Source organism: Amblyraja radiata, chromosome 3 (genome assembly GCF_010909765.2).
Source record: "Amblyraja radiata isolate CabotCenter1 chromosome 3, sAmbRad1.1.pri, whole genome shotgun sequence".
In the NCBI taxonomy this organism is placed as follows: domain Eukaryota; kingdom Metazoa; phylum Chordata; class Chondrichthyes; order Rajiformes; family Rajidae; genus Amblyraja; species Amblyraja radiata.
The window spans coordinates 115,716,647-115,739,918 of NC_045958.1; the positions used below are offsets into that span (position 1 = coordinate 115,716,647).

General features: G+C 42.6%; 2 protein-coding genes across 4 annotated transcripts in view; one reads left to right on the forward strand and one right to left on the reverse strand.

The window, feature by feature from the left end:
• Positions 1 to 17,033, reverse strand: nsa2 (NSA2 ribosome biogenesis factor). Its single transcript, XM_033018655.1, has 7 exons — positions 16,821 to 17,033; positions 12,818 to 13,005; positions 10,973 to 11,123; positions 10,159 to 10,338; positions 6,392 to 6,503; positions 1,557 to 1,637; positions 1 to 203 (listed from the first exon to the last, which is right to left on the reverse strand). Exons 1-7 carry the CDS (start codon positions 16,821 to 16,823, stop codon positions 136 to 138), a joined length of 783 nt encoding a protein of 260 aa, XP_032874546.1. The 5' UTR covers positions 16,824 to 17,033; the 3' UTR covers positions 1 to 135.
• The window catches only part of gfm2 (GTP dependent ribosome recycling factor mitochondrial 2), a 46,739-nt gene continuing 39,841 nt past the window's right edge, over positions 16,375 to 23,272 (forward strand). The window contains exons 1-4 of one of the 3 annotated variants that reach the window (XM_033018654.1): positions 16,375 to 16,393; positions 20,497 to 20,595; positions 20,911 to 20,998; positions 22,859 to 22,904. In XM_033018654.1, the coding sequence (XP_032874545.1) occupies positions 20,536 to 20,595; positions 20,911 to 20,998; positions 22,859 to 22,904 (194 nt within the window). In that variant the 5' untranslated portion in view covers positions 16,375 to 16,393; positions 20,497 to 20,535. Of the gene's footprint in view, positions 16,394 to 17,346; positions 17,385 to 18,172; positions 18,261 to 20,496; positions 20,596 to 20,910; positions 20,999 to 22,858; positions 22,905 to 23,272 lie in introns of those variants that run through there. The other 2 variants (XM_033018652.1, XM_033018653.1) reach the window with 2 other exon arrangements.

Genomic DNA, 23,272 nt, shown 5'->3' on the forward strand with positions numbered 1-23,272 from the left:
TGATTGAAATTATGGCTTTTTTTCTGGATCTTTCAAAGAACAAATATGGTTGATTTTGTTTAGAAACAGTGCTCCAGACTACAATGATTAAGTCTGTTTAATGTCCATGCCATTGTCAATGTGATGACTAGTTAGTTATACAAGCAGAACTGCATTAATGCAGCCATCATTTTCAGGATTATTTGTTACTTGTGCATATTTGCCTGCAGAGAAAGAAAAAAAAACATTGGTTAGTAAACATTGTCTTAAACTTTGTGTACCACAAATTATGCAGAGTACAAACATTTTGCAGGTTATTCAGAAGAGGAAATGTGGACCTCAGCTGAAATGTATGTGAACCACATTTCTCCAAACTTGATAAACATATACGACCTGCATATCAATCAAGTTCTTCTAGAAGATATATTAAAATTTAATACAATAACAATTTCTTCCCATTACCCTCCACGTCAAATTGTTTAGGTGTTCAGCATGTGTTCAGCAAGTCCAAACTATACTGGTTTTCAATATTTAAGACACTGCCTGTGTTAATGGAGAATCTGGTAATAAGAAAAAATGTGCAAGATCATGTGAATGATCTAGGAATGGATTCCAAGTATCAGGCTACACCTTTGCATTTGATGCACAACCAATCTCCATTCTTGCTACATATCCATGTGCTGCTGCAAATAAGAACTTCATTGTTCTGTTTCAAGACATATGATAATAAAACACTCTTGAATGGGCAACATATTAGAAGTACATGATCTGCTGCTATAATACTAGTAATGTATAGACTTTAGACATACAGCAGGGAAACAGGCCCTTCGTCCCACCGAGTCTGTGTTGCCCGGTGATCACCCCATACATGAGCACTATCCTACACGCTAGGGGCAATTTTAACAACTTACCAAAGCTAATTAACCTGTAGGTCTTTAGAGTGTGGGAGGAAATCAGAGTACCCAGAGGAAACCCACGCTGTCATAGGGAGAACATACAGACCATGTACAGGCAGCACCCATAGTCTGGATCAAACCCGGTCCCTGGCAGTGCAAGGCAGCAACTTTACTGCTGTGCCACCCCTTGTATACTTGAGGGGATAGACTATAAATGAGGATCTAAATGGCACAGATCCATCCTCATGAGAAGCCAAGCAAGTTAATTTTAGAATAATTGCAGCCATGGTAGATGTAGACAGGCAATCCAGACGCGGGCTATGCAGGGTCAATAACACATACTTCCTTTGTTTCCTATCTTTAATCTATCTACATTTTATATTTGGAGGCAAATAGGCAAAAAGGTGCATCAAAAATATAATTACAGTAGTGCAGCGTACAGAAAGATTTATTTTCAAAACTCAATGACAAAATAATGACAATATTTAAGACATTTAATAGCAGTCTTCTAAAATAATTCCTGAGCAGAGGTAAATCTTATCTATTTAGGCTATCTGTAAAGATTCAAATCACTGATAATCAAAACTGGATTGATAGAATTTAACAGGAGCTACTACAAGGTTGATCAGTACAAAATTAAGGATCCATGGGCTAAGTGAAAAATAGGTATTTGTGACTTACCCCATACAACTTTGCCTCCTTGCGTGACTAAGCCAAGTTCACTTACATTCACTTCAATGACAGTTCCTTTTGTGATGACGCCTACAAGGAAAGATATGTTGGTTGATATTAGTGCTTGGAGCAATGATCTTGCTGGTTAAAACAGATAATAACAGATTATGTTACATTCTGATTCTAAATATGAGAATGGATTTTCGAAAAATAAAAATGCTAGTTTCCAGTTCAAACCCTGAAGAACTGGTTCCTGAATCTTTACAAATCTCTTTAAGAGAAAGAAACATCAAAATATCAGCCATGTACAATGTTGAGAGCATGTAGATCAAAAGCTGTAAAGTGCCAAGCAAACTGAATGTATAAAGACAAAATGTTGGAATAACTCAGCAAGAATGTAGAGTGGGTTTAATGCATGAGGGAGAACTAGTAGAGACGGAGGCTCAAGCTGAGGGTATTGTAACGCGAAAGGCCAAGGTATGTGAAAAGTTTATTAAAAATGTTAAAAATTATGCTGGGTGGCAGTGTGGCAGTGTGAACTGTGAGGAGAATGCAGGGTGACTTGGACAGGTTGGGGGAGTGGGCAGATGCATGGCAGATGAAGTTTAATGCGGATAAATGTAAGGTTATCCACATTGGTAGCAAAAACAGGAAGGCAGATTACTATCTAAATGGCGTCAAGTTGGGAAAAGGGGAAGTACTACGGGATCTGGGGATCCTTGTACATAGAAACATAGAAAATAGGTGCAGGAGTAGGCCATTCGGCCCTTCGAGCCTGCACCGCCATTCAATATGATCATGGCTGATCACCCAACTCAGTATCCCACCCCTGCCTTCTCTCCATACCCCCGATCCCTTTAGCCACAAGGGCCACATCTAACTCACTCTTAAATATAGCCAATGAACTGGCCTCAACTACCTTCTGTGGCAGAGAATTCCACAGATTCACCACTGTGTAAAAAATGATTTTCTCATCTCAGTCCTAAAAGACTTCCATCTTATCCTTAAACTGTGACCCCTAGTTCTGGACTTCCCCAACATCGGGAATAATCTTCCTGCATCTAGCCTGTCCAACCCCTTAAGAATTTTGTAAGTTTCTATAAGATCCCCCCTCAATCTTATAAATTCAAGCGTGTACAAGCCGAGTTTATCCAGTCTTTCTTCATATGAAAGTCCTGCCATCCCAGGAATCAGTCTGGTGAACCTTCTCTGTACTCCTCTATGGCAAGAATGTCTTTCCTCCGATTAGGAGACCAAAACTGTACGCAATACTCCAGGTGTGATCTCACCAAGACCCTGTACAACTGCAGTACATCTATGAACATATAGGAACAAAGAGGTCCTTCTGCAGTTGTACGGAGCCCCAGTGAGACCACACCTGGAGTATTGTGTGCAGTTTTAGTCCCCTAATTTGAGGAAGGACATTTTTGCTATTGGGGGAGTGCAGCGTAGGTTTACAAGGATAATTCCCGGGATGGCGTGACTGTCATATGCTGAGAGAATGGAGCAGCTGGGCTTGTACATTCTAGAGTTTAGAAGGATGAGAGGGTATCTCATTGAAACATAAGATTGTTAAGGGCTTGGACACACTAGAGGCAGGAAACATGTTCCCGATGTTGGGGAAGTCCAGAACCAGGGGCCACAGTTTAAGAATAAGGTGTAAGCCATTTAGAACGGAGACGAGGAAACACTTTTTCTCACAGGGAGTGGTGAGTCTGGAATTCTCTGCCTCAGAGGGCGGTGGAGGCAGGTTCTCTGGATGCTTTCAAAAGAGAGCTAGATAGGGCTCTTAAAAATAGCGGAGTCAGGGGATATGGGGAGAAGGCGGGAACGGGGTACTGATTGGTGATGATCAACCATGATCACATTGAATGGCAGTGCTGGCTCGAAGGACCAAATGGCCTACTCCTGCACCTATTGTCTATAAAAAAGATTGAGCGCTGGTCAAAGTTTGTGGTGGTAGGGAAAGGAAGGGGTCTGGGTGAGAGAATATGTGAGCAGTGGGTTTGGCACAGGGTGGAGCACGGATAAAAGTGTTATTCACATTTTTTTTAAATTGACACTGGTACATGACTGGCCGTCTCCCTGCTCTCCCAGAGCAGTGATCTTAAACTGAGAGAATAATAATAAATGCAAAGATCAACATCTGATCAATCAAGTGAAATGTATATGTATTCACACATATACACAAAGTTTAATAGGAATGGGAGAACATATATATATACACACGTCGCAGCGGCCTCTGCAGTCCGTTTGTCTTTTTGTTATTTTTTGTCCCGTTTTAATGTAGTTTTTATTATTTTTTTGATGGGGTATGTGTGTGGGGGGGCGGGGGAAACTTTTAAAATCCCGGTCGGGTCTCCGTTGTCGTTGGGTCTGCAACGTGGAGCGGCCTCCAGCAGGAACGTCCTGGGGCTCCAGTCACGGAGCTACGGAGCTACTCACCATCATGGAGCTGGTCGAGTCCGGAGCGGGTGGAGCTGTGGTGGCGCGCTGCTGTGACCCGACCCCCGGAGATTCGGAGGCTTACCGCAGGTCTGGCAGGCAGTAATATCGGGAGCCCGCGGGTCCCTGCTGGGAGACCACTTTTCGAGACTTCTGCAACGGCGACTTCACCTGCCTTCCATCACAGCGAGGAGGAGATGCGCTGTGATGGATGTCTGTGTAAATTGTGTTGTGTCTTGGGTCTTTTTTTTCCATGTGTGTATGACTGCAGAAACAACATTTCATTTGAGCCTCTATGAGGTTCAAGTGACAAATAAATTGTATTGTGTATTGTGTGTATATTATAGCTGCAGCACCAGAGATTTGGATACCAATAAGATCCTAAGCAATCACTTGCACGCTGTCAGAGTAAGCATTGTTTGCAACTTACTTTAATTCAACGTTTGTGCAGGATTTCAAATTGCATGTTTAAAGATTTATCGTGAAGGGATTGGTTTACCTGGGATTGCTCATTTCTGTTCGGTTATGGTAGTAGACTTGGTATAGGAAGTGAAATATAATTAAATGACAAGTTAGGTAGCAGGTCCCAAATATGTGCATCCTTTAGCGAAGTAGAAAGGGTTGGGTTTGTGGAGGCTCAGGTATAACCATTCTCTTGGTTGGGGGTGGGGGAAAACAAGGTTCACAAGACTGGAGGATTGCAAATGTTCAAAAAAACAAAAGAAACACCTAGTAATTACAGACTGGCTTTTACCCTCAATGGTTATAGAAACATAGAAATTAGGTGCAGGAGTAGGCCATTCGGCCCTTCGAGCCTGCACCGCCATTCAATATGATCATGGCTGATCATCCAACTCAGTATCCCGTACCTACCTTCTCTCCATACCCTCTGATCCCCTTAGCCACAAGGGCTACATCTAACTCCCTCTTAAATATAGCCAATGAACTGGCCTCAACTACCCTCTGTGGCAGAGTTCCAGAGATTCACCACTCTGTGTGAAAAAAGTTTTTCTCATCTCGGTTTTAAAGGATTTCCCCCTTATCCTTAAGCTGTGACCCCTTGTCCTGGACTTCCCCAACATCGGGAACAATTATTTGCAAGCAAAGTTAAAATCAAAGAAAAGCAATGGGAATTCCACAAATAAAGACCCAGAAGTTTGATGAAAGCCATCACAGAAGTATGATTGCCTGATGACCAAGGATCAGAATTGAGTATTCTACTCTTTTTTAAACATGTACAATTTAATTTGTGATGTTTATGAGAAGTTATTCAATGAGTTGTGTATAAGTTTATTGTTCATTTCATTATGTTGTTGTTTTGCTTTGTTTTTAACTTTTTTTGTTTTACATGTTTGAAATAAAAATAGATACTATAATATACTATGGTATGTGATATTTAGGGAGAAAAGGGCCAGATTAAGTAGCCCAATCACTGAACAATGTCATACACTAGTTGGAGGAGTGATCTTGAAAGAATAGAAAGCAGATAATTGTAGATGAGGTAATAAGGAATATAGAAACAGGAGGGAATTTGTGGACACAGATTTGTCCCTGCCACTGATGTAGTTTGTTTCAAGAAACAGGAAAAAACACAAAGAGGGGGTGGGGAGATAGGTGTGGAGGGGGAGAGGGTGTACTTGAACTCGGCGAGCAGGCGGCGCAGACACTGAGCAGGCGGCGGGCCTCGGTAACGATTGGGAACTAGCAGGACCTCTGAAGCCCAACCAAATTACTGTGGGGGGTGGGGGCGGCTGGGCGGCAGGCCGAGTGCAAGTCGACTGCGAGTGGGCAGCGAACAAATTACTGCGAGCCGGTGGGGGGGGAAGGGGAAGAGAGGGGACATAACTCGCAGCGCGTGGAAAAAAATAGCCAGCAGGCTGCGCGTTGAAAACACTGTGCAGCGAGCTATGAGGAGCAGAGCCATTGTGACGCCATCAGCTTGTTAGCTTTAAAAAATTTCATTTCGAGACAAATAGAGACAATTACATGGGCATGATGGATGAAGTGGCTTCGTGAAATTGGAAAACCAAACAAAGATATTGGCTGGTACACAAAATTGCTGGGGAAACTCAGCGGGTGCAGCAGCATCTATGGAGCAAAGGAAATAGGCGACGTTTCGGGCCGAAACCCTTCTTCAGATATTGGCTCATTGATGGAACAATGGCACATAAAGATGCATTTCATATTTCTCAACAAATCATGCTCCATTGAAAATAAAGACTCCTTGGGATAAAAATCTTTACGAACTTATTTACAAGTAGAATACATGAAGAGTTGCCTGCAAAGGAGGCTTTTAAAGCTGCGGCTTAACAGGAAAGTATAAAAGGGATTAAAAAGAAATCAGCAAAACGTATTTGTATAACAGTTGATCTAGTTTGCATTTCCATTTGATTGCTTACCTAATGTTGTATATAGAGGTGAAGATGGGTTCTTCTTGACACCCAGTATAGGCAAGCAGAAGGTTGCTTTGAGTTCTGGATGGGTTACATGCGCCTTCTTAAAACGCAAACCCTAAAGAAAACAAACATCTCTCTCAAATCAAAACAAATTAAATTCACATTTATTGTCACATGCACCAATTAAGGTTCAGTGATATTTGAGTTACCATGCAGCCATACAATTAAAAGAACGATAGAACTTAACGTAAACATCCACCACAATGATCACTGTTATGGAAGGCAATAAAGTTCAGTCAGTCTTCCTCCTTTTTGTTCACCTGTGTTTGGGGCCTTGACCCTCCGTAACTGCCGCTACGGACGGCCCGATGTACAGGCCCTCTCATCGGGATGATCGAAGCTCCGACGTCGGGACGGATGAGACCATTCGAAGCATTTAAACCAAATTATTGTAATTTGCAGGGTCAAGGAGCAAGATACTAAATTATGTACTTTGCATAATTTCAACTGAATTCAATGAATGGAATTTTTATGCCAAAACAACAATTATTACATTTGTAAATGTGCTGTGACAAGCTATGCAAGGGAGAGAAAGAAAAGGCATTTGGTCCACTTCACTAATCTTTTGTAGAAACCTATGGCTGCCAAAGCATCTGACAACTTCTTCAATACATTTCTCTCCACTGCTTTCACTCTGGATTTGAACTGCCTTCTGACTTATCAACACCTTTGAAAATAATCACCTGATTTTTCTACAATTTAGCTTGAAATATTAAATTAGGATTAATCTTAATTCTCCTTAATGGTGTGCTTACCATACAAGGAGAGATTGAGTAAACCTGGCCTGTATTTTCTAGAGGTGCAATTTCACAGGAACATGCAAAATTCTTACAGGGCTCAAGAGTGTGTTTATAGGAATGATATTTCCCCGGGTTGAGGAGTGTAGGGTTGCTATTTAAATTGAGATGAGAAAACCTTAAAAAGATGCAAAGGGCTGGAGTAGCATCTTTGAACAATATGGATAGGTGAGGTTTCAAATCCCGAACCTTGCTCAGATCTGGAGTCAGAAGAAAGGTCATGACCTGAAACGTCACCTATCCATGTTCTTCCAGCCCATCTGGAACCCATACAATTTTAGCATCACATTTAAAATTATTGGCCTCAAGAGAGTCTGACCTACTGAGTTACTTCAGCACTTTGAGTCCTTTTGTGTATAAACCAGCATCTACAGTTCTTTGTTTCTACAAGAGAAACATAGAAAAATAGGTAGAAGGAGGTGACCATTCAGCCCTTCGAGCCAGCACCACCATTCAATATGATCATGGCTGATCATCTAAAATCAATACCCAATTCCTGCTATTTCCCCCATATCCCTCAATTATTTTAGCAAGAAGAGCTAAATCTAACTCTCTCTTGATAACATCCAGTGAATTGGGCCTACACTACCTTCTGTGGCAGAGAATTCCACAGATTCACAACTCTCTGGGTGAAGAAGTTTTTCCTCATCTCAATCCTAAATGGCCCATCTCTTATTCTTAAACTGTGACCCCTGGTTCTGGACTCCAAAATCGGGAACATTTTTCCTGCATCTGGCCTGACCAATCCTTTTAAGAATTTTATTTCTATAAGATCCCCTCTTGTCCTTCTAAATTTCTGTGAATACAAGCCTAGCCGACATTCTTTCATCATATGTCAGTCCCGCCATCCCAGGAACTAACCTGGTGAACCTACGCAGCACTCCCTCAATAGCAAGAATGTCCTTCCTCAAATTAGAAGACCATAATTGCACACAGTACTCCAGGTGCGGTCTCACCAGGTACTGTACAACTGCAGTAGGACATCCTTGCTTCTAAACTCAAATTCTCTCACAATGAAGGCCTTTCTTCATTGCCTGCTGTACCTTACATTTCAGTAATTGACGTACAAGCACACCCAGGTCTTGTTGCACCTCCCCTTTTCCTAATCTAACACCATTCAGAAGGCAGTGGAGGCCAATTCTCTGGATGCTTTCAAGAGTTAGATAGAGCTCTTAAAGATAGCAGAGTCAAGGGTTATGGGGAGAAGGCAGGAACAGGGTTCTGATTGGGGATGATCAGCCATGATCACAGTGAATGGCGGTGCTGGCTTGAAGGGCCAAATGGCCTACTCCTGCACCTATTGTCTATTGTTTGTAAATAACTGGTTTCCCAGCACCAAGCCTTGCTGCACCTCACTAGTTATTGCCTGCAATTCTGAAAAGGACGCGTTAATTCCTACTCTTTGCTTCCTGTCTGCCAACCAGTTCTCTATCTATGTCAATACCCTACCCCCAGTATCATGTGCTCTAATTTTGCACATTAATCTCTTGTGAGGGACCTTGTCAAAGGCTTTTTAAAAGTCCAGATACACCACATCCACTGGCTCTCCCTTATCCATTCTACTTGTTACATCCGCAAAAAAATTCCAGAAGATGTCAAGCATGATTTCCCCTTCATAAATCTATGCTGACTTTGACCGATCCTGTTACCGCTTTCCAAATGCACTGCCATAACATCTTTAACAATCGACTCAAGCATCTTCCACACCACCGATGTAAGGCTAACTGGTCTATAATTCCCCGTTTTCTCTCTCCCTCCTTTTTTAAAAAGAGGGGTTACATTGGCTACTCTTCAGTCCATAGGAACTGGTCCAGAGTCGAGAGAACATTGGAAAATTATCACAAATGCATCCACGATTTCTAGGGCCACCTCTTCGAGTACTCTGGGATGCAGACCATCAGGCCCTGGGGATTTATCTGCCTTCAGTCCCAATAGTTTACCTAACAACATTTCCTGACTAAATGTGGATTCCCTTCAGTTCCTCCCTCCCACTAGATCCTCGGACCCCTAATATTTTGGGAGAACAACCTTCTTCACTCAGAGGACACTGAATCTTTGGAACTCTACCTGGTGGGTTATGGAATCTTAGTGAATTTGTTCAAAACAGAAATCCATAGACTTTTGTATATCAAGGGAATGAGGAAATACGAGATCAGCCATGATCTTGAAAACGAGGGAATAAGCTGGAGCATCAGGTTCAATTACTCTAATCAGGCCTCCTTCATCTTACTGAGCCCAAGTTTTTCTTCTATCAAAGCGTTCCTCAATCAATCCATGTAGTAACAGGACTTGCTTGGTTCCATTTCGCCTCGTGACTAGTGGTACAGTTCAAGTGTACAGTTCAAGCTCCAGCCCGTCTGGAACCCATATAATTTCAGCATCACATTTAAAATAATTCACAACAGTATTAGAGGGGATGTGCGGAAAACTGTTTTCACCCAGAAGACAACAGAGCCTGGTGTTCTCTGCTAAGAGGATGCTATAGTAGAAACCCTCAATACATTTTCAAATGTATTTGGATGTTTGCTGGAAGAGTCGTGACTAGCCAGGTTACATACACTGTTTGGAAGGTGGGAATAAGTTAGGCAGTTACTTATCCACTTTTTTTCAGAATCACTTTATACCATCTTTGCAGTATTTTACACCAGGCAGTCACTGGCGAACACATGTACCAACAGGTCCAATTCTTTAATCATCCACAACGTGGTTCTATTTACTTTCATACCTAGTGTAGCACTCTTCAATATCCTGAACATTAATTCTGAATGTTCTTTCTAATCTTCAACTGAATCAACATTTGTAATTTATACATTTAAAATACACAACTTCCATAAAACTATTGGAATAAGAACAGCCTGTTCTTACTCCAGTAATTATATTCTATCTTCTCTTCCAGCTATGCTTATAACTCACCATGGGTCTGATGAATCGTTCGTACTTAGGTGGCTTCCTGGTGAATCCATCTCCAACAAAACAGACTTTAGTAACCATTCTCTTCCAAACTTTCCTTTTCCTTTTACCTGTGCGAAGAACTCTCAAAACTTCAGTTTCACCTTGTGCACGGACTTTTGGTAAAGGTACTTCCCATTTACCCTGTCATGGAATAATTTTCAGTGTGACAAGTTAAAATTCTTCTTCATTGTTACAATAGAATGAAACAAATTATACAATATTTTCCCAAGTTGTTCACATAATAAGATACCAAAACTGTAATACATTTAAACTCATTCATTCATATATTTTCTAATTAGAAAATATCATTTTAGCCTTAAAATAAATTAGTATAAATTTGACCAGCATTTTCAAGGGATAAAATGTAAACATGTAGCATCTAGCATCTTTTATAATCCCAAGACATGAAACGCTGCTTCACAGCAAGTGAAGTATCTTATTAAGTGTAGTCAATGCTGTATTATTAACACAGCACTAAACATGCAGCATAAGAAGTGCATTAAAAACACAAACAGTTGGTGGCAGTGGTGTTTGCTCAAGGATAAACATTGACTACTATATCCTCCACCACACCACAATCACTATTATATATTTTACATCTAAAAGGGGGAAAGAGTCCATTGAACGGCATGCAGAGAGTACGTGCAGATTCATGTGGGTGCTCAATCAATGAACTGCAAAAAGGGAAAGTTCTTCCCCAAAACATGCAACAGTCCAATTTTGCAGGATCTGATTCAAGGATCTGTTTCAAAGATGCACAATAGCCTTCACTCACAGCTTTCTCTTTTCTTTTCTGTTTGATCATATTGGACAGGACTTTGGCACGCGATTGTCCTTCTCTGTCAAGCAGATAGGCTGGTACGGCCCCATCAGGCGTCTTCTCATCATTCTTCTGTTTGGTATTTCTCTGTTCGTGCATTTTAATGCTGCAGAGATAAAATATATACATGTTTAACATTAAAGAAACCATTACATTAAAGAAAGCATTTTCAGTAAAGGTCTTCCCTTGCCAAAGACAATACACTCTTCATGAAGGAAAGACGCATTAAGATAATTTTCAAATTGCAAGTAAAGGTTGAGGAGAATTCTTCCTCAACTATAATTTTTTTTAATTTTATTTATTTTTTTTTTAATATAAAGTTGAGCATCAGGATAATAATGAAGGGCAGGACGGCAACACGACCAAGCCAATTATCATATGTAGCTGACCATGGGCAGCATAGTGATACAGCAAGGACAGTTGCTCCCTCACAGATTCAATGATCCTGACCTGCATCGTTCTCCATGTGGAGTTTGCATGTCCTCCCTGTGACTGCACCATTTCCCCCAGATTCTTGGATTTCTCCTACATTCCAAAATGCACTATTTAGTAGATTATTTGGCGACTGTAAATTATCCCTATTGTTGGTACGTGGAAAGAAATTCACTTTATGAAAGAAAATAAATTGTAGAGGCTTCTACATAGGCACATGGATATGCTGAGAATGGAGTGAGTATTGCGTGCAGGCAGAGGAGATTAGTTTATTTGGCATTATGTTCAGCACAGACATTACTGTCCAAAGAGCCCATTCCTAAACTGTTCATTTCTATGTTGTACAAGGAGCTGAGGTATGGGATCGCTCCTGTGAGCAATCAATGGGATGAATGGTTTCCTTTATTTAATAAAGTTAAATAAAGAACATAATGAACAAAAAATATCAAACATTAGTGGCTCCCGTTTCCATGACCATGACTGTTTCCACTGGGTCCAATTAGTCATAGAGTGATACAGTGTGGAAACAGGCCCTTTGGCCCAACTTGCCCACACCGGCAATATGTCCAGCTAAACTTGTCCCACCTGCCCGCGTTTGGTCCATTTTGGTCCCTGCCTCAACTAACACCTCTGGCAGCTTTTTCCGTACACCCACTGTGTGAAAAAGTTACCTCTTAGATTCCTATTAAATCTTTTCCCCTTCACCATAAATTTATGTCCTCTGGTCCTGGATTCACCTACTCTGGGCAAGAGGCTGTGCACGTACCCGATCTAATCCTCTCATGATTTTATACACCTTATAAGATCACCTCTCATCCTCCTGCGCTCCAGAGAATAGTCCCAGCCTACTTAACCTCTCCCTAGAGCTCAGATCCTCTAGTCCCAGCAACATCCTCGTAAATCTTCTCTGCACCCTTTACAGCTCGTCATCATGGTTGAGCTTATTTATTCAGCCACTTTAGCTGTTTGCTTTTAAATATTCTCATACTAAATAATTCTTATACCTTCATTATTATAAAACTATTTTTCCCCATTTAAATTTACAGAGATTTACCGTGTAAATCACTTTTTGTTCACAAAACCTTTGTTACAAAAACAAATAGGGTTTGTATCATTATTACTATCTGGCTAGAAGAATTTCTGTGATACGTGCAAATCCATACCAGAATATTGGCAAAGCTTGTTATTTACTTCCTAAAGAAATCATTTTTCAAAAATGTACACTGATTTTGGTAAATATTGCAGACAAATGTTTCTCTTTCGTGTTTTTTCAAATGATATTTTCTGCATATAACTAATATATCTAATCACCATGGATATTTCTAATGTTTAAATTACACAGCAATAAATCAAAATGCAGATGCTCACGTTTTCTTCATCTGTATTTTTTCTGAATGGCGTTGTTTGTGATACAATTTGGCCTTCAGACCGATCATCTTTTTGGCTTTGTGTGATCGGTCGTGTGGTTCACGGCTCTCCTTCTTCCTTTTCTTCTCATGATAATCCAAGCGATATCCATATCGCTTACGATGTAATTCGATATATTCGTTTTGCGGCTGTAATAAACCCATAAAAACCCATTTAGAACAGCACCAGAAATGTTAAATCCTACAATTCTGGGGGGTGGGGACAGTAAGTGCTGAAATAACTTTATCAATAATGTATAAAATCATGAGAAGAATAGATCGGGTAATGCACAGAATCTCTTGCCCAGAGTAGGGGAATCGAGGACCAGAAGACATAAGTTCAAGGTGAAGGGGAAAAGATTTAATAGGAATTTGAGGGGTATCTTTTTCACACAAAGGGTGGTGGGTGTATGGAAGAAGCTGCCGGAGGAGGTACCATATTTTTCGGAAATGAAGTCGCACTCCCATTTTGAGTCGCTAAATTTTGAAAAAAGGCTGGTGGGACAGGATCAAGGGTTGGGTTTAGTCCTGGGTTCGGAAACCATTTTTGCATAGGGGCCAGGACCCATGTTTGTGAGCGGGTGGTGGGCGACATCTATCGCCATGGTTAATAAATTAATAATACATTCTAACTAAATTAATAATTAGTAATACATACTAATAATATAAATTAGTTATAATCCAAACTAATAATATAGTTTTCACGTGTTTTTCAATTAGTTTTCTGCAGTTTCCAGATCGCCTGCATGCCCCAGGACTGGCTGCAGTTCGCAGTTCCCAGATTCCTCGCGTCTCTGGAGCTAGCTGGAGTTCCCAGGTCGCCTGCCCCGGGTCTAGCTGCAGTTCCCAGGTCGCCTGCCCCGGGTCTAGCTGCAGTTCCCAGGTCGCCTGTGAGCCCCTGGTCTAGCTGCAGTTCCCAAGTCGCCCGCGAGCCCCGCGTCTAGCTGCAGTTCCCAGGTCGCCTGCCCCGGGACTGGCTATAGCGCCCAGGTCGCCTGCCCCGGGTCTAGCTGCAGTTCCCAGGTCACCTGCGAGCCCCGGGACTGTCTGCAGTTCCCAGGTCACCTGCGAGCCCCGGGTCTAGCTGCAGTTCCCAGGTCACCTGCGAGCCCTGGGTCTAGCTGCAGTTCCGCTGTCCGGTCCCGGCGGCCGCTCGCAGCCACCCAAGCTACTGAGTGAGTTGCTGGTATGATCCCCGACTCCCTCCTTCTCAATGCTCCAGCCCTACCCACAACTTTACCCCTGGCAGCCCAGCCGTGCTGACCCGGGCCAGACTCCCCACACGCTGGGGAAGGAACTCCCCCCCCCTCCCCCCCCCCCAGCAGTGCTGTCCTTTTACAGCCGCTGTACTGAGGGATAGCCAAGTTTATCTTTCTTGGCTAACAATCTAACCTTCGGCCTCCAAGACGCAGGTAAATTTTCTGGCCTTATTTTAGGGTAAAAAGTAGCGTCTTCATTGCCGGGAAGTACGGTAGTTGAGGCTGGGACTATCCCATTGTTTAATAAACAGTTAGACAGGTACATGGATAAGACAAGTTTGGATGGATATGGACCAAGCACAGGCAGGTGGGACTAGTGTAGCTGGGACATGTTGGCCGGTGTGCAAGTTGTGCCGAAGGGCCCGTTTCCACACTATCACTCTCATTTAGGAAGCATTACTGGAGAACATGTAAAGGTGACATTTCGATCGGCATCCCATTTCAGACACATCCCCTTTAAAGCTCTTTCCTCTCACCGATACCCTCTTGTTTTTGATAATCCTACCGTTGGAAGAGGACCATGACTATTAAATTGCCATTTTCTCCTGCCTGTCCGACATATATTTTCTCGGGCTACTACCTGATGCTGAAAAATCGTTCCGACTGCCGTTCTCGGAAGTTTAAAAAAAAAAACGCTGGACAATTTAATCGCTGGAGTAAAATAAAAATCTACTTCTAACGCCGTCAACGGGACGGATCTCACGTAGGGGACAAAACATAAGGCAAGTCGTGTATTTTACATATAAACTTGCTTCTTAGGTTTACTTTAATCAAAATTTCATCGGCGAAATGTGATTAAGGCCCCATACGAACCGGCAGTGTTTTTCCTGCCGATATGGGGTTTAAATTCACCGCAACCGCAACGTTCCAAATGATCACGTTCCACAAAATCTCACTCGCAAGATGATTTAAAGGCCATTAATTTACTGGAATTAAACACTAAATTCCTTCCATTTAGCCTTTAAATTAAAAATCATGTTATATTGTGAATTTTTGTGTGAATGTTATTTGGACACAGGCTATTTAAAAATGTTAACCTTTCCTTAAGAAATGGATAGATGTTTAGATCTAGTAATTGAATTTTGTAATTAGCTACAATTAGGTAACTGACTATATGCTTTAATTTCAGGTCATCCAAGTAAGATTATTTCATATTTGTTTCAGAATGCTTCAATCTATCACAACTGAAAATTTCATTCAGTTCTCTTAATGTTTTAGAAAGTTATGGGCTTTTGACTGTCCTTGATCACAGCTTTTGAGTTAAGTCAATGGAAAAGCAATAGGGAGGTTTCAAGGCAGTCGGGTCACGACCCATGACCCGTACTGTTGCTACGCTACGCCAAATGGAGTACACGCGATGAACTGCAGGTAAGCACTGACAGTTGTTTCCAGCGTAGTGGGCCCGTTAAAACCCGCCGAAAGTGTAAATTTTTGCACTGTAAATAATTATGGAAATCGGGATAAGCGTCAGAGACATTTATCCTACTTCAGAATTCCAAAAGTGAGGAGAAATTATGGTAGATAGAGGCGAGAGCTGAAGGGACAACAACAGCCAAAGTGCTTGGCGAACATTGGCCGTTTGCTCACTACATTTCATCAACTAAGGCATTATTTGTGTTTTTTCTTGAATCCTTTGGCATCTAAAAAATTTCAGAAGTGATAAATCTGGCTGTAAAATTTTAAAATCGCCCATGGTACTCAAGTGGGTTTTTACATACAAAAAGAAAACGCCTCTGAAGAAAATCCAGATGGATTGAGCGGCTCTGTGCGTCAAGCCCTATGACCCAGTGACCTTACGTGCAACCTATAGGAAACAAGATGCTAATTTCCGAGTATGGAAATGGACATAACTTTTTTAATACTGAAGATATGAAAGTGAATTAGGTGTGAAATTAAAATTCTTTTTATGCTTTATCTGATGGGATAAATTGCAGACTTGATTTTTTAACTCAAAATTTTGTAACATTGCTAAAGATATGCAAAAAAGTAACGATGATAAAGGAAACAGGCCATTATTAGCGGTGGGCTTGGTGAAAATGTGCCAAATTCTGCTCCCATGTACAAAATCACGAGAGAAATCGATCGGGTTTCTTGCCCAGAGGAGGGGAATCGAGAACCGCTGGACATAGGTTTAAAGTGAGTGGGGGGAGATTTAACAGGAATGTGAGAGGTGGCGGGTGTATGGAACGAGCTGCCAGAGGAGGTAGTTGAGGCCAAAGATCTTATAGTAGAGCTCCTCTATAATCTTTGGTTGAGGCTGGGATTCTCGCATTAAGCAGGTACATGGAGAGGACAGGTGTGGAAGGATATGGACCAAACGCGGGACAGGTGGGACTAGTGTAGCTGGGACATGTTGGGCGGTGTGGGCAAGTTGGGCCGAAGGTGTAGGAAGGAATTACAGAAGCTGGCTTAAACCGAAGATAGACACGTAAAGCCGAGGCACGGCATGTTTCCACACTGTGACTCTAGTACGAATTCAATGGGGGGGGGGGGGGGGGGGGGGGGGGGGGGGCAAAGTTAATATTCTACGAGCAGAGAGTTATTTTGATTTGATCTAATGAGGATGGGAAGGGGAGACGGTGTAGAGCAATATAATCTTTGGTGTAGAGAGATGACCGAGGTCTGAGGTCGGGGCCTCCCCGCGGCAGCAACAACGCGGCCTCGTGTCCGCCGCGCAGCCCCTTTCCTCCCCCCTCGGGCACTCACCATCTCCGGGGCTGTGTGGGTCTCACTCTTACGGCACAGAAATCAGAATGAATCCGGCTGCGGTCTCCGCCTCCTGCTGCTGTTACTGTTGTGGCGGCTGCGGCTGCTGTTACTGTTGTCCCCAGTATATTTGGTTGTTCCTGCTGCCGCTCGCTCTCTCCCTCCTTCACTCGGCCGCCATGTTGTTGCTAGAGGAAGACCAAGGGGCGGGTTGGCAGCGACGGCGGGACCAGAGCGACGGCCGGGTAAATAAACCCCACACACCCACACAATCCCCACCTCAACAACCTAAATAACCCTTAATCACTGTGGAACACTTGTCCGATAGATAAAGGTTTACTTCATTACATGATTACTGTTGCGCGTTGACGATAGTGAAATGTATTAATTAGATTGGCTCAGACTGTGGAGATGTTTGCAATGCATGTGACCGGGCTGGGGCCAGGAACCAAAGATCCTAGAGGAGCTTCTCTATAATCTTTGCCAGGAACTACAGACCAAAGATCTTATAGCTATAAGATCTTTGCTACAGACAGACAGAGAGCACAATAAGAACTTGAGCCTGTGAGTAACCCGTTCCATGTCGGTCATTACCGGTGATATAAAGGAGGTCTCAGAGCTCCGACCGCTTCGAGGAGAGTTTTAAACCCCGGACGGGGTTAAACACGAGGTGCTGGAGCAACTCAGGCAGCATCTGTCTGTGCAGGGAAATGTAGTTCAGGACAGACAACGTTCAGGGTCATACAGTGATACCGTGTGGAAACGGGGCCTTCGACCCAACTTGCCCACACCAACCAGCATGTCCCACCTGCCTGCATTTGGTCCCTATCCCTCCAAACCTGTCCTATCCATGTACCTGTCTAACTGCTTCTTAAACGTTGTGATAGCAAAGATCTCTGCTCTAAGATCTTTGGCCGGGACCAGAGCGACGGCCGGGTAAATAAACCCCACACACACACAATCCCCACCTAAACAACCCTTAATCACTGTGGAACACTTGTCCAATAGATAAACGTTCACTTCATTACATGATTACTGTTGAGCGTTGACGATAGTGAAATGTATTGATTATTTCTTGTTTGTGGACTGTTCAACAGATTTTGGGTCCATTTGTTCCCATTATTCCGTTTTTCCATGAAAATGTATAGAAAATAAGAGGGGGTAGGACCAGAAAAGTTTTTGAACTTCTTCTTACCCCTTTTGAACATGAACGATATTATTTGAGTTACTTATTTGTTTGTTTTCCTTTGTGTTTTATTTTCTTCTTTTTTTTATTGCTTACAAGTTTATTTGTGTTTGTATTTTTTAACATGTTCAATAAATTAATAAAGTATAAAGTATGTATTAATTAGATTGGCTCAGACTGTGGAGATGTTTGCATGTGACTGGGCTGGGGCCAGGAACTACAGACAGACACAGAGAGCACAAGAACTTGAGCTTGTGAGTAACCCGTTCCATGTCGGTCCTGGACCATTACTGGTGATATAAAGGAGGTCTCAGAGCTCCGACCGCTTCGAGGAGAGTTTTAAACCCCGGACGGGGTTAAACACGAGGTGCTGGAGCAACTCGGCGCCTCAGGCAGCATCTGTCTGTGCAGGGAAATGTAGTTCAGGACAGACAACGTTCAGGGTCATACAGTGATAACGTGTGGAAACAGGGCCTTCGATCCATCTTGCCCACACCAACCAGCATGTCCCACCTGCCTGCATTTGGTCCCTATCCCTCCAAACCTATCCTATCCATGTACCTGTCTAACTGCTTCTTAAACGTTGTGATAGTCCCTGCCTCACGTAAGGTCATCGGGTCAAAGAGCGTGACGCACGGAGCAGCTCAATCCATGTGGAGGACATGGCTGCCTCTGCACACACTGTTAACACACGGAACGCCTACCTTCTTACCTGTTTAAAACGGCTGAAATTGTCTTTATTTTTGCGCTATAAATATTTGGTGCTCATTGAAAGCGGGAAGGTATCAGTATTTTTACTCTGAACACGAGCACCAAGGTGTAAGCGGTCGAAGGAGCGCATCCCTCGGGACAGCCCCCACTCTCCCCCTGGGGTTAGCGCTGTCCGGCCACGGCGATCCTCAGCCCCGTCTCCCCCTGTTGGCTGCATTGTCACGGGCTGTGCAACGCCCACACACGGGGCCGGGGCAGCGTCAGCTGCAGCAGAGTTGGGGACGGTCTGCTCCCTCCGCCCACCCAGAGTTACTGACCACTGACCGTGCTGCACCAACACCCCGACCTCTTCCTTTCCCCCCCCCCCGGCTGCGGGGATAGACGACCCGGGGTCCGCGAGTGTGCAACCAGTCCGGATGCTGGTCCAGAAAAAGGGCCCGCTGTGTTGACGGCCATAGTAAATGCTTACCTGCATTTCACCGCGTGCACTCCAGTTGGCGTTGCGTGGCAACAGTACGGGTCACGGGTCGTGACCTCGACTGCGTACAACCTCTCTATACACCCACCACTCTTTGTGTGAAAAAGCTACTCCTCAGGTTCCAATCTTTCCCCTTTCACCTTAAACCGATGTTCTGGGTTCCTCAACTCTGGGCAAGGGACTCTGCAAAGTCAAAGTCAATTTTATCTGTCACATGCGATGAAATGCATCTACCCAACCTACTCCTCTCATGATTTTATACACCTTCATAAGGTCACCCCTCATCCTCCCAAGAATGTGCATCAACTCTTTGTAGTACAGTATTTGTAGTCCATCAACTCCTCTTTGATTCTTTTGCCACATCACCAAAGAATGGTTTAGAATAGCTGCATAATCTACCAACAAGTCTATGGCACATGAGAGGCAGCTGGTGAAGCCCATGTAGTCATGGTGAGATTGTGCAAGTTCTCTTCAGACAGAACCCCACTCAGTATTGAATTCCTGGAGTTGTGAGGCACCAGCAATGATTGTGCATTTCTCTCACTTCCTGATCTTTTTAGTCACATATTTTTAGTTCAGTATTAGTTCAAATCTGTGTGCAGCTATCCTTAAATTGACTGCAGGGATCAATTTGCGTCCAAGTGTAGAGTAGGTCAGGGCAGTAATTTCCTTCTGTTAGTTGATTAGTCCAACATTGCAACAATTTCTCTATATTAGAGAATGGATTTGCAGAGAGGGGAAGAAATGGAATGAACAAGCTTTAAGCGGGTTATGCAGCACCTCGGAGAAAATGGACAGATTATGTTTTGAATGGAGTTACAGCGTGAAAACAAGCCCTACGGCCCAACTTTCCCACACTGACAAACCTGTCCCATCTACACTAGTCCCACCTGCCTGCATTTGGCCCCATATTCCTCTAATCCTGTCCTATCCATGTACCTGTCTAAATGTTTGCTAAACATCTCAACTACCTACTCGGGCAGCTTGTTCCATACACCCACCACTCTTTGTGTGAAAAAGTTACCCCTCAGATTCCTGTTAAATCTTTCCCTCCCCCCCCCCCCCCCCCCCCCCCCCCATGTCCTCTGGTTCTCGATTCCCATATTCTGGGCAAGAGTGTAGGAAGGAACCACAGATGCTGGGGGGAGAGGGGATGGAGGGGAGTGATTGTTGATTCGAGTTGAAATTTGGTTTCTTGGCTCAAATTATTTGCTCTTTACCCGTTAGAAGTCACTTTAAATATTAAATATTTAAATATTAAATATACATTAATGTTAATGAACATTTTTCGATTTTTCTAGGTATCTTCTACATGACGATTTACACCAGTAACAAAGAGAATGAGGTGGTTTGCAATGGAATTGCCATTATTTGGCGTTTATTCCAGAGGATGCCATGTGGTAAAGATGACCGTTTTAAATTGATATTAAAACCTTTCTACAATGTGTACATCTATGTAGAGTTATCAATATTTGCACCATAAAAAGTGTATATTCCACACAAATTTGTACAACTGAAGTTCCATATCTATTTAGATTTTTTTAATTGTTTTTCTTATCCTTTGAAATCTGCAACTCTCGTTGCAATAGAATTTAATATTAACGGCTTAATATATACAAATCGTTGGAAATGGTACAGCATTAGACAAATCTTCACTGCTGTGTTATAACATTGATTAAAAAAATTACGAGCTCTGATTGATTCTGTACTTTCAGTGTCTTCCATGCCGGTGGTTCAGATTTGCACCTAACAGCAGACGAAATGTAAAAAACATATTCAACAGGAAATATAGCACTGCCACAGGTAAGTTCATGCAAACCAAAATAGTGCAAACCGAAATATGTTGTACAACCTAAACAAAATCTATAGTAGATCGTTGTTGAGGTAGGGTATCGGTTAGGGTTGATTGATGGGAAGAAGCATGAACATGGATGTCACGCGTCTCGGGCTCCTCTACCTTCTTTCCCATGGGAGCAGTGAGATGAGAACATGGCCAGGGTGGTGTGGGTCTTTAATATTATTACTGCATTCTTGAGGCAGCGCTTCCCGCAGATCCTTTCAAAGGTGGGTTGGTCAATACCCAGGGTGGACTGGAAAACGTCCACCACTTTCAACAGTTTCTGAATTCGAGTTTCTGAATGCAGGCCGAGATGGATCCAGTCCATATTCTCTCTACTGTGCTACTGAACTCTGAAAACTGCATTACTTATAATGTTTGTGATGCATTTTTCTAATAATTCCACTCCTTTGCATTTAATTTAAATCATAGAAAGTAGGTGCAGGAGTAGGCCATTCGGTCCATGTCAGCATGGATTTATGAAGAGGAAATCATGCTTGACAAATCTTCTGGAATTTTTTGAGGATGTAACAAGTGAAATGGACGGAGAGCCAGTGGATGTAATGTACCTGGACTTTCAGAAAGCCTTTGATAAGGTCCCACACATGAGATTAGTGGGTAAAATTAGAGCACGTGGTATTGAGGGTAGGGTGTTGTCATGGATAGAAAATTGGTTGGCAGACAGGAAGCCAAGAGGAGGGATTAACGGGTCCCTTTCAGAATGGCAGGCAGTGACTAGTGGGGCACTGCAAGGCTCGGAGCTGGGACCGCCGCTATTTACAATATACATTAATGATTTAGATGAAAGAATTAAAAGTAACATTAGTAAATTTGCAGATGACATAAAGCTGGATGGCAGTGTGAACTGTGAAGAGGATGCTATGAGGATGCAGTGTGACTTGGACAGGTTGGGTGAGTGGGCAGATGCATGGCAGATGCAGTATAATGTGGAAAAATGTGAAATTATCCACTTTGGAGGCAAGACGGGAAGGCAGATTATTATCTGAATGATGTTGGGTTAGGAAAAGGGGAAGTGCAACGAGACCTAGCTGTCCCAGTATATCAGTCACTGAAAGTAAAGCATACAGGTATAACAGGCAATGAAGAAAGCTAATTGCATGTTGACCTTCTTAACGAGAGGAGTTGAGTATAGGAGCAAAGAAGTCCTTCGGCAGTTGTACAGGACCCTGGTGATTCCACACATGCAGTATTGTGTGCAGTTTTGGTCTCCTAATTTCTACACTTCTTGCTATTGAGAGAGTGCAGCGTAGGTTCACGAGGTTAATTCCCGGGACGGCGGGACTGTTAAATGATGAAAGACTGGGCTTGTATTTACTGGTATATAGAAGGATGAGGGGATCTTATAGAAACATAAAATTGTTAAGGGATTGGGCATGCTCGATGTAGGAAACATGTTCCAGATGTTGGGGGAGTCCAGAACCAGTGGCCACAGTTTAAGAATAAGGGGTAGGCTACTTAGAACTGAGATGAGGAAAACAAATTTCACACAGAGAGTTGTGAATTTCTCAAATTCCCTACCTCAGAAGGCAGTTGAGGCCGATTCACTGGATGCATTCAAAAGAGAGTTAGATAGAGCTCTTTGGGCTTGCGGAATCAAGGGGTATGGGGAGAAGGCAGGAACGTGTTACTGATTGTGGATGCTCAGCCATGATCACATTGAATGGGCCAAATGGCCTACTCCTGCACATATTGTCCATGTATGTATTTAATACTTGTTTAGAATAATTAAAGCTTTTCCTTCTATAGATATGTTTAATATTGCACATTAAACATTCTAATACATTTTACTTTCCACAACTTTGCAGGGGACATTAAGTCATTACGTACTATTATTAATCCAGACATCTCTAAGTAAGTATGAACTTATTCAACTGTAAATACGATAGTTCAAGTAAATGTCTCTAAAATTAACAGATAATATGGGTGGGAAGAAACTTTTCCAAATAAATCTCCAGTAGTTTAATTACAGACACTGCCTTAAACAATTGCGATGAATTGTGAAACAATGCAGATTTGTGCAATGAAATTCAATTAGAAATGTGACGGTTTACACCAACTAAAAACACCTGTTTATTCCTCTGCGTTTGCCAACTAGTTTAGTTACAAACTCGTTTATCTTCTCACTTCTGATAGAAATTAATATAATTTATTTAGATGTTGCTGTCGAAGCTCAGTACATTTGTTGGTATCATCGGCTTACCTTGCAATTTATTGTGATT

What these genes read in the sequence shown, in the direction of transcription:
- nsa2 (XM_033018655.1), bottom strand. An exon ending in AACGATTCATCAGACCCATG is followed by an intron (nt 6,504 to 10,158) that starts GTGAGTTATAAG and finishes TGTTTTCTTTAG; the next exon opens with GGTTTGCGTTTTAAGAAGGC. An exon ending in ACCTCTATATACAACATTAG is followed by an intron (nt 1,638 to 6,391) that starts GTAAGCAATCAA and finishes CTTTCCTTGTAG; the next exon opens with GCGTCATCACAAAAGGAACT.